Genomic DNA, 14,533 nt, shown 5'->3' on the forward strand with positions numbered 1-14,533 from the left:
CCTTTGTTGGTCTGTAAAACAAAGATAATATTATGTATGCTACCTATCATAAAGGGTTGTTATGAAATGTATTCCTTGTATTGGTTATGATACAGTGTATGAAATATTATATTTACAACAATCTTGAGATATAATATTGTGAAACAAAAGGTTAACATAATAGACTTGAAAATGGGTCCTAGACCTAGGATCACCTCTTCCCCTGTTATAGTTTCCTTTACATCAGGAGTTCTTAACTTGTGTTGAATGAACTTTTTTTTAAAATCTTGATATCTATGTTTCAATATGATTAGTTTTCTTTATAATCTTACGTATTTGTGATATGTATTTATACACACTATTCTAAGAAGTAAATTGTAAACTTCACCAGATGGCTAAGGTTGTGGCTGTATTTGTCCTTCCTTCTCAAGGAGAATCATGACATCAAGATGATGACATGGCTTGCAGTTGACTATGCTTTGAGTGAGGGAGGGCTGTGCAAGGTCACCAACCTCACTTTCTTCTCCTGAGCCATCTGGGTCCAGTGGCCTGATGTTCATCAGGATGATTGGAGATGGCCCAGGATGCAATGGGAGACCCTGGCCCATATAGCATAAGGTCTTATAGCATTCTCACTTTGAGTAAAAAACACCCATTCAATGAATGGCTTCTTTAAGTAGCTGCTCAAGGGATGGCCTCTTTTATAGAAAAAAAAAATCAAACTGGGTGGAGAAGACCCTCAAGATTCCTGGGTAAAAGAGAAACGACTGGAGAAAGCTAAAGAAACCCCTAAGCCTACAGTTTAGAACTGCCAAGCTCCGCCACGCCCTTGGACTAGCCTATAGGTCCAGGCACCGTTACGTCATCAATCAGACGCGGTCTCCTATTGGGCATCTGATTTACAAGCCTGAGCCACTGGGGAGCTCCGGCATTCGTTCCTGCTCTCGCGTGGTAGAGAACGGCTCCTTCCTATTGGTGAGGACGGCTTTCCCGATGCTTAGGATGGCTAGAGTCGTTGGCCAGCCACAGGCTGAGCGCTTGACGTAAGCAGCGGCGCCTCGCTCACGTGCTGGGAAGCGCTCGGCCGGCTCGGAGGAGGCGTGTGTTCCCGTCGGGCGAGCAGGCCGTTGGGTGCTGCATGTGGCTTCTGAGGCTGTCTGGGGCCATTCCGGGTCGCTGCGGCTTCTGGAGCGTGCGGTTTGGCCGGGCCATGTCTGAGCGCTCCGCCCGCCGGCCGCGGCCCCCCAAGGACCCTTTGCGGCATCTGCGTACGCGGGAGAAGCGTGGTCCTGCGGGGGAGGGCGCGGGACCCAGCACCGTGTACTTGCAGGTGGTGGCCTCGGGGACCCGCGATGCCGGCTGTGCTCTTTACGTCTTCTCGGAGTTTAACCGGTCAGTGCGCCTTCGGGCCAGCTTTGACCCACTCCTGCCTTATCCTTCCCTGCCCCAGCCTTCCTTCCTTCTCCGCTCGTCTTTCCCCAGATTCTCATCCGCTGTCCAGTGGAGGCAGGCTTCCCGTCTGGAAGGAGAGTCTTGGTTTGATTGTGTTACTGACCTTGGGCAAGTTACTCCCCTTGGTTCCCTTATGTTCAGAATGAGAAGGTTGGACTTAATGGATCCCAAAGCTCCTTCTAGATTGGCACTGCCCTCAGGGGTCATGCCCAAGGTAGTGTAGATTTCATTTCAGTCCCCACCCCTGTCTTAACCAGAGACCTTTTGAGGCTGTGTGGCAGGGTGGAAAGTACCTAGGTCTGCCACCTCTCTGACATTGGGTAAGCCCTCTCACACTCCCTGGGCTTTGATGTCCTTATTTGTAGAAATAAGACGTTTGGACTCTGATCCTTGAGGTCACTTCCAGCTCTAAATCTATGTAGCCTTATGATGCCCAGTATAGTGAAGAAAAGGGATAATTGAACAGTAGCCTGGTATTTATAAACAGACTTTTCTTTCAGGGATGAACAGAATTTTAAAACCAAAACCCTTCAGGACTTGAGAGAGAACTTGGGAAGAGGGGATGAGGGGATGGCTTTCGAGAGAAACTTTGAATGGAAATGGGGCACTTATACACTGCTTTAAAAACTCTTGACGCCAACTAAAGTGACTTGGATGATATTTTTATAGGTATCTTTTCAATTGTGGGGAAGGCATACAGAGGATCATGCAGGAACACAAGTGAGTTCAACTTCTTTTTGGGTTTGTGGTTGATTCTGGGTTTTGTTCTTTGTACAGATTTTTGAAGAAAGTTGAAAATGACAACATTTTGTAAGAAAATAAGGAATTTAATAAAGACTTAGATCAATGTGCCCTTCTATTGTTTTATTTTCTAGACTGAAGGTTGCTCGCTTGGATAACATCTTTCTCACTCGAATGCACTGGTCCAATGTTGGGGGTTTATCTGGTGAGTTTGTTTTTAGGTACAGGGTACTGGGAAGGATCCCTAGTAGTACCCTAGAATTTCAGCTAACACTGATCACTTCTTGTCTCAATATTAACTCATCTTTTCAGCAAATAATTACTGATATATTCAAGAAACTATGACAGTTCAGGTCATCTAGAGCTCTTGCTTCTCTAGGCTATGCATCATTAATATGCTAAGTAAAACCTGTGATTTATGAAGGAATCATCTTTAATCAGTGGACCAACTCTGAATATTTATTACCCGTTTGACTTGCTTTGCTACTGTACCAAAGATTTATGGCAGGAAACAAGAAAGGGTGGTATAGGAGTAGTAGTCATGACTCATGGATTAATTAGGTCCATAGTGTAGGCATATTGACCACTGTAGTAAACAGAAATCTGAGCTTCGAGGTAGAAACTCCTGGATTTAAATCCTGCCTCCAATACTTAGTAACTATATCATCCTCATGGGTCACTTAATACTGTTCAGAGCACTGTGCTGTGGATATAGATAGACAAATAAGAGTCTTTACTCTCTCATGTTCTAATGAGACAACACATATAGATGATTTTGTTTGCAAATCATTTGGAAAGTTCCTGTGGTTCTTAGGATGCAGCAGCAAAGTAGATGGTAATATATCTTTTTACAGTTAATTCCATTGATAAAACAAATGCCAAGGTGAGATGGTGAGAACTTTCTTTCCTGAGTCCTTAGTACCCATGACTGTAGGAACTGCTGAATCAGTTGGCAGGTTGCATCACCACAAGGGTTGCTTCCAAGAATAGATAGTTGCAAGGGCTAGATTGGAAGCAGGACTGGTCTTGGAGGGAAGCTGTCACTCAGGACCTTTAGACTTACTTGCTTATCAGAGGCATTTGGCCACTATTTGGTGATGGTGGTAATAAGGAAGGTGATAAGAAATATATCTACAGTGGTTTGCTCTTCTTGATGAAGGTCAAGTGGCTTGGACTAGCAGTAAGGCCTTGGGGTATTTCTTTTTTTCAAGACTCTTGTGTTCAGGGCTGTGGGCTTTTTCCATCATGGTCTAGGAGTGAAAGGTTGGGATTGATGAGGTGGTGGTTTCACTTGGCACATACTGCCTCTTATCTCTCCCTCAGGGTTACATTGCTGCTTCAGCTGTGCTGGCTTGCCTGGCTTCTAGGTGGTGATTTGGTTGGCATTTGGTGGGGTGACTTATGTTTTTCATATAGAAATTACTTTCCTGGATGGTTGATAGAGATGGGAACCAGACTGGAAGCAGAGCTATTAATCTTATAGTAGAGGGTAGACGAAGTGGCCCTGCTACTCCCAAGTCTCTTAGTTTCAGGATGTTAGACTTTCTCCATCAATCTCTGAAGGGAGTTAATGGTGGTGGTTTGACTTACTTGGCACATGATGCCTCCTTACTTTCAGGATGTCTTACTGCATTTTTAATGCCTGTGTATGTGTATGCATTGGTAGAACAAAGTCTTCTCTTCCTAAGCCCGTTACAAATGACAAAGAGATCTGTGTAATTTTATAATCTTCATCCTGTTTCTTTTTAGGAATGATTCTTACCTTAAAGGAAACTGGGCTTCCAAAATGTGTTTTATCTGGACCACCACAGTTGGTAAGTTCGACTTGTTTAAACAAACAAACTTAGGTCTAAAAATTTATTAAAAGGAAATCTTTGACAACTGGGATTCTGTATGTGAATTTTTATAATAGCCCAACTGACTCTTTTACTAGGTATCTTGGGTTTCAGGGCTGGAGGGAGCAGGGAAATGGGGGAGGAACCATTTCTAAGTCTAAGGAGATTGGGGAGTGCTAATTAAATACCAGGAAAGAAGTGATTGACACTGTATGGTGTGGAGAGAGTCAGCTAATGTATTGAAAAAAGCATTTAACTAGGAGTCAGATGTGTGTTCTAATTTTGGCAAATGTCTTAGATTCCCTCAAGCTCACTTTCTTAATGTGTAAAATAAGGGGAACAGATCATTCTGTGAACTATCTTGGGATCCCTTTCACATCTAACCATCCATAGTTCTGTAAGCCTTAAATATTAGTAATGTCACTTTAGGATTCTTCTTACAAAGCAGAATTATACTGTATAGCATAAATTCTAGATAATTTCCAAATTAGCAGCTGCTTATTGACTTGGCCTCTTTCCTTCTGATTCAATTTTACTGTGTTCTGTCTTCAAATATGGAAATAAAACGACCTCAATTTTTCTTAAGAGAAGACTTCTAGTGCTTCGAATTATGGGCTCCGCATGTTTTAACTTTGATTGTAGCTTTGACTATTTTCTGTGAGGAAGATAGCATTTTCCTAACATCTGTGGAGAGCTTTGTTTTATCAGATACATTCTTAATTTGTATCTGTTTTGTCTGTTTCTTTGTAGGAAAAATACCTAGAAGCTATCAAAGTATTTTCTGGTCCATTGAAAGGAATAGATTTGGGTATGTGTTCAGCAATAATGTATCTACAGTTCTGTTCCTATATGGTTTTACTTTATTGTCAACTTTAAGATAAAAAATTGGCCTTCAAGAAGAAAACCTTAAAGAAAAAAACATATCAAATAATTGTTATTTTCAAAATGTTTTCTTTTATCTCCTAGTCTTGTTCAACACAAGTTAAGTCAAGTTGTATCAACAAACACTTGTTATTCCGTGCCAGGCACATCTTAAATGATCAGCATACAAAGAAGGGCAAAAACCAGTCCCTGTCTACAGAAAACTCATGTTTTAGTGGTATAGACAATATGCAAAAAATTATATAATGTGTAAGATATATATGGGGTAAGTTGGAGGTGATCTCAGAGCAAAGACAACAGTGAGAGTGATCAAGAAAGACCTTTTACAGAAGGTAGGATTTGAGTTGAGTATTGTACAAAGCCAGAGAAATCAGAGGTGTAAACAGGAAGAGCATTCCAGGAATAAGGGACAGCTAGTGAAAAGGCATGGAGCATCTTATGTCCAGTGTCCCTGGATTGTAGGGTACTTGAAAAAGAGCTAAAAATAAGGAGACTAGAAAAGTAGGAGGGAACAGGTTGTGAAGGATTGTAAAAGGCAAATAATTTTCTTTTGATCCTGGTGGTAACAGGGCCAAGTATTCTATTGAATAGGGGAATGATATGGCCAGATGTGTGCTTTAAGATCATCACTTTGGCACCTGAGGGAAGGATGAACTGGAGCTGGGAGAAACTTGAGACAGGTGGAGCTACCAAAAGGCTATTACCATGGTCCACAGTCTGTGTACAGAGAGTGAGAGGAGAGAAGGGGATGTATAGGAGATGTTCAGAGGCAGAATCACTGGGACTTGGCAACTGTTGATTATAGTGGGATGAGAATGAAGAGTGAAGGATGACACCGAGGTTGGGAATATGGTAGAATTTAATAGGGAAGTTAGAAAGAGGAAAGGATTTTGAGGGAAAGATAATGTATTCACCTTTGGACAAGTTGAGTTTAAGATGTTATTAATGTTTATAGAACATGTTTCAAAATGTCTAATGGCAATTGGAAATGCAGGACTGGAGGTTATGGTGGGATTAATCCGAGCATTATTTTCATAGGAGTAATTGAATACATGAGAATTAATGAGACCACCAAGTAAAATAGAATAGAGGAAAAAGAAAAGGCCAAGAACATTCCCATGGAGGAACAGCTGTCATTAGAGACTGTGACCTGGATGCACAATAGAGACTAAGGAGAGTGGCCGGACAGATAGGAGGAACACCAGGAGAAAGCAGTCATGAAAACCTGGAGAGGAGGAATTATCAAGAAGGTGATTGGCGGTGTCAAAGCCAAGAAGAATAAGGATTGCGAAAGGGCCATTAGATAATTAATAGATTGTTGGTAACTTTGAGAGATTGGTAATAGTTGAATGATGAAGTCATATGCCAGACTACAGAGAGATAAGAAGGGGAAAGGAAAGGAAGTGGAGACACCAGTTGTAGAGGATTTCTCAAGAAGTTTTATTCATGAAAGGGAGGAGAGATATAGGATAATAGTTGTAGGGACTGGTCAGATCAAGTAAAGGTTTTTTAAAGATAGAGGAGACATGGATGTTTTACATGCATCATGGAAGTGGCCAGTTAGACAAAGAGTGAAGAGTAATGAGAAAGTAGAACTAGTAGAGGGGGCAATCTGTTGGATGAAATGGGATCATTTGTGCATGTATAAGAAGCTTGATTTTCAAGAAGAGCCTCCGCTTCAGATGAGACGGGTGAAGGAGGAGATAGTGGGGAAAAGCATCTGAGTGAAATGAGATAAGGCAGCAAGAAGAGGGAGGTATAGGCAATGGCCTTAATTTTTTTTCTGTGAACTGAGACAAACTGAGGGGGAGGTGGATCCATGGGAGATTCAAGGAGGGGTGAGAAGGTTTGGAAGAGCCTCTCTGGTAAGTGAGATAGTGAATGATTAGGGAGGTTAAAAAGGATTGCCTTGCTGCAGCAAAGGCCCATTTGAGATTTTGTAACATAAATTTTTAATCAACATGTTCAGTATGGTTTTGTAATTTTTCTCCAGTGTTGTTCAGCAACAGGTAGAAGAGAGGCATTATATAGTGGGAGTTATCCATGGTTGGGGCATAGCAAGTCATGATCTTTTGTAAGAAAAGGAGGGCACGGGATTCCAGCATAGATGTGAACTGGTTTATTAAGTAGTCAAGGTGGGGAATAGGGGAGAGTGTAGTCAGTCTCCTATGGAGTGATGACCTTAGAAAGAAGTGAGGGATGGAAGGATTAGCAATCACAGTGAGAACAGAAAATCAAGGTTCAGGGTCTTAAGGCAAGGGAAAGAAATGATAAAATATCAGATAAAATAATTTCATTCATAGTTCTTTAGCATAGAAGGGGAATACTTGTAGGTGATGATCAAGGATATGATCATCTCTAGCTTTGGTGGAATAGAAGTAGATTTTGGGAAATTGATGCTTCAAAGAACAAGGAAGTTTGGATGTTTGAGAGTATCTTCATATGTTGTTGAAGTAAGAGGGCGGGAGTTAGAGAGGAAAGCTTGGGAGCCAGTTGATGAATTCATTAAAGAAGGAAGGGGAGAATTCTGGGGGTTTCTAGACAGCAGTTAATCGTAATCTTGATTGGGTAATACAGACAAACTGAAACTCAAAGTTCCTGAGTGATGGTGGTCGAGGGACAGTTGGAAAGTGTCACTGGGGAGCAAAGAGTCTCTAGGAATTATTTTTAAAAACAACTGTACAAATACAGTATTGTGGGTATAAATAGTTGTTCTTTACTCTAGATGGAACTAATGTTGCAACTACTCTGGATGACTGCCTTCCTAACACCTTATGTTTTCCTGCCTCTGCTTTTATTTACCCTCTTTATTATTCCTAAAATACTTTTTCCTCCTCCTTGTCTGATGATTTGTCTTTTAAAGCAGGGGGTAGCTAGGTGGTGCAGTGGATAGAGTGCCAGTGCAGGAGTCAGGAGGACCCAATTTCAAATCTTACCTCACGTACTTGACACTCACTAGCTGTGTGACCTTGGAAAAGTCACTTAGCCCCAATTGCCTCATCCTGGGTCATCTCCAGTCATCCTGATGAATATCTGATTACTGGATTCAGATGGCTCTGGAGGAGAACTGAGGCTGGTGACCTGCACAACCCTCCCTCACTGAAAAAAACAAAAGTCAAGTGCAAGTCATGTCATCATTTCTCTGATGGCATGGTCTTCTTCAGGCAACGAAGGACGAACACACTGTCTTTTAAAGTCCAGCTCAATACTACTTTCTCTTGTTTTCTTTTATTCTCCAGTTCTTCACGATTCCCCCAACTTAAGCCAATGTAGCACATTTTGTTCTGTTGCCTCTGTAATACAAGTATTTTGTATTACAGTTATTGGTATATGTCTTACTCTCTTTTCTAATCATACATTTCTTTGATGACCTCATATACCAAAAGTGTCAAATACAAGACCAGAGTGCATGGCCCACAGTATTTCTGAGTGAGGTCTGAACCAGAATAAAATATAATTGTGAAATATTTAACAAAATAAAAATGTAACAGAACATTATGTTTTAAAACTAAATTAACATGTAGCCCACAGGGATCTTTATGTATGGTTTAATGGCCTCTTTTCCATTTGACTTTTGACACCAATGCTCTACACTATTTTAGTGTAGGTCATCATTGATTGGCTATAGACTGCAGTCTTCATTAACCTACCATTGCTTTTTGGATTGTAATTCCTGAAGAATTGTTATGTTTCATACAGCATGTTTGGGAAAGCTTTTGGGCTTTGGAAAAAAAAATTCGAAGATGTTTTTGGCCTGGGGAGCAATTTGGGATCATTAAAAACCTTGTAGAATTTCCCACATGCAGTATATCTTGCTTTCTTCTACACACTTGGGCCCTTAACACTTTCCCAATATGCTGAATTAAGGAGAAATGACTCCTGGGAAAACAAAGTTAAACACAGTGACTAAGTCTGACTAGGTCTACATCAAGAAAATCTGCTGGAGGGAACACTATCTGAAAAGCCTGGAGAGATCATTTTACAGGATTGCAGAAATAGAAATAAACTATGAGAAAAGAAGTATGAACACTATTAATACCTAGGAAAGACCATCCATAACTACAAATGCAGGTGCCTCCCTTCTCATAGAAATTGCGAAGGTGAGAAAAATCTATGTGTATTAAGGGTAACCTTGATGAAAATGAGAAGGGAATGAGCTAAATTTTGCGATTGACTGGAGCTGTCTTTGTACCAGTCAGTGACTAAAATGTGCAAAATATGCGAGATCCAGCTTGGTTTATTTTTTTGTTGAATACCAACTACCCCTTTCCACTCTCCCCTCCTGGCCCCCCCCCCCCCCCCAAAAAAAAAAAAGATTAGAAAAATGAATCCTTAAAGACTGCTATTCAGTAAATGTTTCCTGTATATGTTAAGGTAATAAATGGGCCCTTCATCAGTAGCTACAGAGATTCTTTGACTGTGCTCCCTTAAAGCTGTTTTTCATGGTTATAGGATGTTCATGCAACGGCCATATAGAAGAGAAATTTCCTCAAGGTGATGAAGTCTTCCAGATTCTCCTGTTTGTGTATGACATCCTGATTACGTTAAGCCCCAGAACATTACTAGGATTCCTCTGGGAAAGCTATGATTATTCAAAAGAGAATGACCTAACAGTCCATGCAACAAAGATTAAATGGTTAGGAAATGCCTGTTGTCCAGACAGTGACATGCAGTAGGATGGCTAGTCCATTGAGTTAATCCATCAATAACATTATCTGGGGCATGCTTTGTAGACAGTAGTGATATAGGCCCAGAATTCAGTATGAGTAAGACAGTAGACTTTGTTGTTGTTTAGTCCAGTCTGATTCTTGGGGACCCCATAGCAAGCCAGCATCTTTTATCCTAAAGATTTGGAAGTCTCTCCAAGTTTATATTCATTGGTTCTATGACACTGTCTTTCTCATCTTCGGCCATCCCCTTTGTTTTCACTCTTTCCCAGCTTCAGAGTCTTCTCCACTGAGTCCTGTCTTTTCATTATGTGACTATAGTATTTAAACCTTTGCTTCAGTATTTAACCTTCCAGTCAATTGCCTGAGTTAATTACTCTAAATATATGCTAATTTGATTTCCATGCTGTCCAAGAGACACTCAAAAGTCTTCTCTAGCATCACTGTTTGATTATTTGATTATTGATTATTTGGCATTCAGCTTTTGTTATGGTCCAACTCTCACAGCCGTAGTACATTACTACTGGAAAAACCATAGCTTTTGAGTATAAGGATTTTTATTGGTATGTTGTTCAGATTTGGCATAGCTTTCCTTCCAGGGAGCCGGTGTCTTTTAATTTCATGGCTTCAATAACTGACTGCAGTGATCTTTAAGCTCACGAATATAAAATCTGACACCATTTCCATTTCTTCTCCCTCTGTTTGCCAGGAAGTGATGAGGTTTGTTGCCACGATCTTTGATTTTTGATGTTAAGCTTCAAGCCAGCTTCTGTACTCTGCTCTTTCACTCTTTTTAAGAGACTTCTTAATTCCTCCTCATTTTCTGCAATCAGAATGTTATCAGCAAATCTGATAGTGTTGCTTTTTCTCCCAGCAACCTTAATTCCATCTTTTGATTCATCTAGCTTGGCATTTTGCATGATGTACTCTGCATATAAGTTAAATAAATATGGTGACAATATATAATGTTGTTGTACTCTTTTTTTCTGTCTTAAACTAATCAGTCCACGTTTGTTTCTAACTGTTGCTTCTTGGCACACATAGAGGTTACTCTGAAGACAAGTAAGATGATCTGGTATTTCCATCTCTTTGAGGACTTGCCAGTTTTTGTTGTGATCTGCACAGTTAAAGACTTTAGTGTAGTTGATGAAGCAGAAGTAGATGTTTTTCAGGAACTCTTTGCCTTCTCTATAATCCAGTGAATGTTGGCAATTTGGTCTCTAGTTCCTTTGCCTCTTTGAAAACCGTCCTGCCGTTTTGGTAATCCTTGCTTCACATATTGCTGAAGCCTTGTTTGCAGCATAACCTTGGTGGCTTGTGAAATGAGTACAATTGTTCAATAATTTGAATACTCTTTGATTTTACTTTTCTTTGGGATTGGGATGTAAAAGGATGTTTTCCAATCTAAAACTATTGTTTTCCAAGTTTGCTGCCATATTGAGTGCAGCACTTTAACAGCATCATCTTTTAGGATTTTGATAGCTTAGGTGGAATTGCATCACCTTTTCTAGCTTTATTGTAAACGATGCTCGCTAAGGCTTCATTCTGCAGAAAGTCTTGCTACCACACCATCATGGTTATTGGTGATGGTAAGATCTTTCTGATATAGTTCTTCTGTATATTCTTGCAACTTCTTAATTGCTTCTCTTTAGTCCGTACCATTTTTGTCATCTATCATGCCCATTTTTGCATGAAACGTTCCCTTGTTATCTCTAATTTTCTTGAAGAGATCTCTTATCTTTCCCACCCAGTTGTTTTCTTCTATTACTTTGCATTGCTCATTTAAGAACACCTCTCTCCTTGCTTTCTCTAGAATTCTGCATTCATTTGGTTACATCTCTTTCCCTTTTTCCTCTCCTGTTTGCTTTCCTTCTTTCCTCAGTGGTTTGTAAAGTCTCATCAGACGACTAGTCATTTTGCTTTCTTGCTCTAAGTTTTCTTTGGAATGCTTTTTGTTGCTGCCTCCTGCATAAATTGTGTACCTCTGACCATAGTTCTCTAGCATTCTACCCGATCTAATCCCTTAAATCTATTCATCATCTCTACTTCATATTCATAAGGGATGTTAAGTTATACTTTTATGGTTAGATGGTTTTCCCTATTTTTTCAATTTGAGTTTGAATTTTGCAATAAGAAGCTTATGATCTGAGCCATAGCCAGCTCTGTGTCTTGTTTTAACTGACTATATAGAGATTTTCTACCTTTGGCTGCAAAGTAGATAATCCATCCGATTTTTGTATTGACTATTTGGTGGTGTCCATGAGGGTTGTTGAAAAAGAGTGTTTGTTATGACCAGTGAATTATCTTGAAAAAATTAAGACAGACATTGGATTGCTTTTGATACATAGTACTTAAAAAAGTAATAGCTCTAATTATGGTAGAAAAGATTAATGATAGTTAACCTATCTTTGCTCTGTAAATTTTCATTTATAGTGATGAAAATATTTTATTTTCTCTCAGTTGTCTTTTTAAAACTTAGAATTTTTGTTTCATTTAGTCATTGAAGAGATATAGTGTGGTGAAATGAGGAAGACCTGGATGCAAGTCTTTCCTCTGACACATTGGTTGAGTGGTCCTGGGCAAATCACTTACCATCCCAATAACCTGAGATTATAAAATTGTAGAATGATATTTTCATTGGAAGAGGAATTTTCCCTGCTTAGATTTCCCTGAACCAATGAAATCATAGGTACAGACCAAAACAAAAGACCATGAGAAGTTAGGAATATAAATTTTTATTCATAGTAAAGAGAATTGGGTTGTCTGATGGTCTAATCTTGTTTCACTTACTCCATGACTATCTATACTAATTTCTTCTTTTGTACTTTTGTTAAATATCACATAGCTGTACGACCCTGTTCTGCTCCGGAATGCAAAGATGATACAATGACAGTTTATCAGTTGCCTATACGAAGTGAGTATGAGTGTTTAACTTCCTGGTAGGAGGGTGTGTGGTTTTCTAGCTAAGGGCTGTCTGAATAGAAACTATACTGTTCCTGTCAATCAGTCAATACATATACATACATTCCTATTAGTCAGTAAGTATACATATACATACGCAACATTTCCTTTACGTTCTTTTGGTGCAAGTAACATTATACCTGTGGGATGTGGAAAATATATAAGTTTCGGGCATGGTAATTTGCACTTTAGGTAGGAAAAGACACAACTACCATAATTTTTAAATTGTATACTATATAGATTAGATCAGAGGAATTAGGATAAAGATGATAGAATTGAGAACTGCAGAAGTTGAAGTTGATTTGGAGTTAGAGGACCTGGACTCAATTCTGGTTTTCCTGATTGGGCAAATGACTTCATCTCTCTGTATTTCATATCCTCTTTTAAAGCATCTTTAAAGTACCTTCCATCCCATTTCTAATGGTTTTATGATGTTAAAAGTTATTTAATCCAATTTTTTATACAGGTGAAAAAAGACCCAGAAAGATAAAGTGTCTTGCCATGGTCATATAGGTCATAAAAAATAGAGCCCAAATTTGAATCCAAGTCTTTGATTCTAGTTCTACTGTTCTTCATACTTTACTTTCTCAGGGTTTGAACATTTAGGGAAATCTCCATGAAAAATGTGGTATGGAGGGGAGGACATTTTAAGTGGAGAGAACAACATAACCCAAAGCATTGGTGTTTAGGGGACTGAAAGGAGACTGTCCTTACAGTAAAAACTTGGAACAAAAGAGGTAGAAAAGGTAGTGTAAGAAAACAGGTTGTGTGGGGCTAGCAGCTACTTTATTTGACAACATTTGTGGTTTATTTCTGACCTTAACATTTAAAATGGTTTAGATTTAAGAATACCTCAAAGGATCAAGCTATGCCAGTTGATGCAGTACATTTTTTTTTATTTGTACGGCAAAGAAAATAGAGCTAGTTGGATGAAAATTTTTATTTCATAATTTAAAAAAATGCATCAATCAGTAGAATAGGTCTTATCCTTCTGGTGTTAAGAGAAAACTGAATAAAGTTAGAACAGTTTTCTCAGCAGGATAAACAACATTGTTTTTGCCTAGTGGTACTTAGTTCAAACTTGTTACAGCTAATGACATTTTAGTTTACAACTAAAATGTAGCTAGTAAGCTATCTTTATATAGTATTTTAATATTCAGAACATTTTCTTCACAATGGCTCTGTTAGGCAGTTAAAAGTCTTCCACTGAATGCTTCCTGCCTCACTGATGCCCCATTATAGCATAGCACCCTGGTCTTGTAGAAGGAGATGCTAATAGAGCACAGGTGCTGGCAGTTCTTATCAAAGTGCTTATGGACTGCATGCCCATCAGTTCACCAGAGTTGCTACATCATTACCAGACTGACTGTAGCAAGTCAAGTGAAATACTAGTAATAGAAGATTTTGATCTGTTGGTGGAAAGGAGTACTTTTCTACCATGGAAATCCCAGATCTTTGAAGTACTAAAGTAAGAAATCAGCATTCTGGGACGCATATTTTTCATTTGAATTGTGGCATTCAGGGAGAAAGACTCTTTAAGATTGTCAGTTATGACATCAAATAAAATTTTTCACTTAGGCCTATGAGAGGCAACATGGCATAGTTAAGAGAGTATATCCATATAATACTCCCACTTGGAAGTCAAAGTGTCTAGGTTCAAAGATCTGGCTCTGTTCCTTACAACCTATGTGATGTTTTTTAAAAAATTTATTTGTTTTTAGTTTTCAACATTTGCTTCCATAAGATTTTGAGTTCCAGGTTTTCTCCCCATCTCTCCCTTCCCTCACCATTTCCTTGCCACGACAAAAAGAGCTGCTATATTTTTGTACATGTGGGTCCTTTTCCCATTTGTATTATTTCTTTGGGATAGACGTAGAAGTCAGCTTTAGACATCTTAACTCAATCACTTTCCCATTGCGTCTCAGTATTCTATGTATAAAATGTGGGGGGATTGAACTAGGTGAATTCTGAAGTCCCTTTCATCTCTAGATACCATGAATATGTAGAACATGTCTT

The 14,533-nt window shown here is 39.2% G+C and overlaps 1 protein-coding gene across 2 annotated transcripts in view; it reads left to right on the forward strand.

The window, feature by feature from the left end:
- Nucleotides 1-979: 979 nt before the first annotated feature.
- The window catches only part of ELAC2 (elaC ribonuclease Z 2), a 55,228-nt gene continuing 41,674 nt past the window's right edge, over nucleotides 980-14,533 (forward strand). Inside the window, exons 1-6 of one of the 2 annotated variants that reach the window (XM_072645027.1) lie at nucleotides 980-1,371; nucleotides 2,101-2,151; nucleotides 2,307-2,377; nucleotides 3,922-3,986; nucleotides 4,758-4,815; nucleotides 12,402-12,470. In XM_072645027.1, coding sequence (XP_072501128.1) covers nucleotides 1,118-1,371; nucleotides 2,101-2,151; nucleotides 2,307-2,377; nucleotides 3,922-3,986; nucleotides 4,758-4,815; nucleotides 12,402-12,470 — 568 coding nt within the window. In that variant the 5' untranslated portion in view covers nucleotides 980-1,117. The remainder of the gene's footprint in view (nucleotides 1,372-2,100; nucleotides 2,152-2,306; nucleotides 2,378-3,921; nucleotides 3,987-4,757; nucleotides 4,816-12,401; nucleotides 12,471-14,533) is intronic. The other variant, XM_072645028.1, reaches the window with a different exon arrangement.

The sequence above is a fragment of the Notamacropus eugenii genome, chromosome 2, assembly GCF_028372415.1.
Source record: "Notamacropus eugenii isolate mMacEug1 chromosome 2, mMacEug1.pri_v2, whole genome shotgun sequence".
NCBI lineage: Eukaryota > Metazoa > Chordata > Mammalia > Diprotodontia > Macropodidae > Notamacropus > Notamacropus eugenii.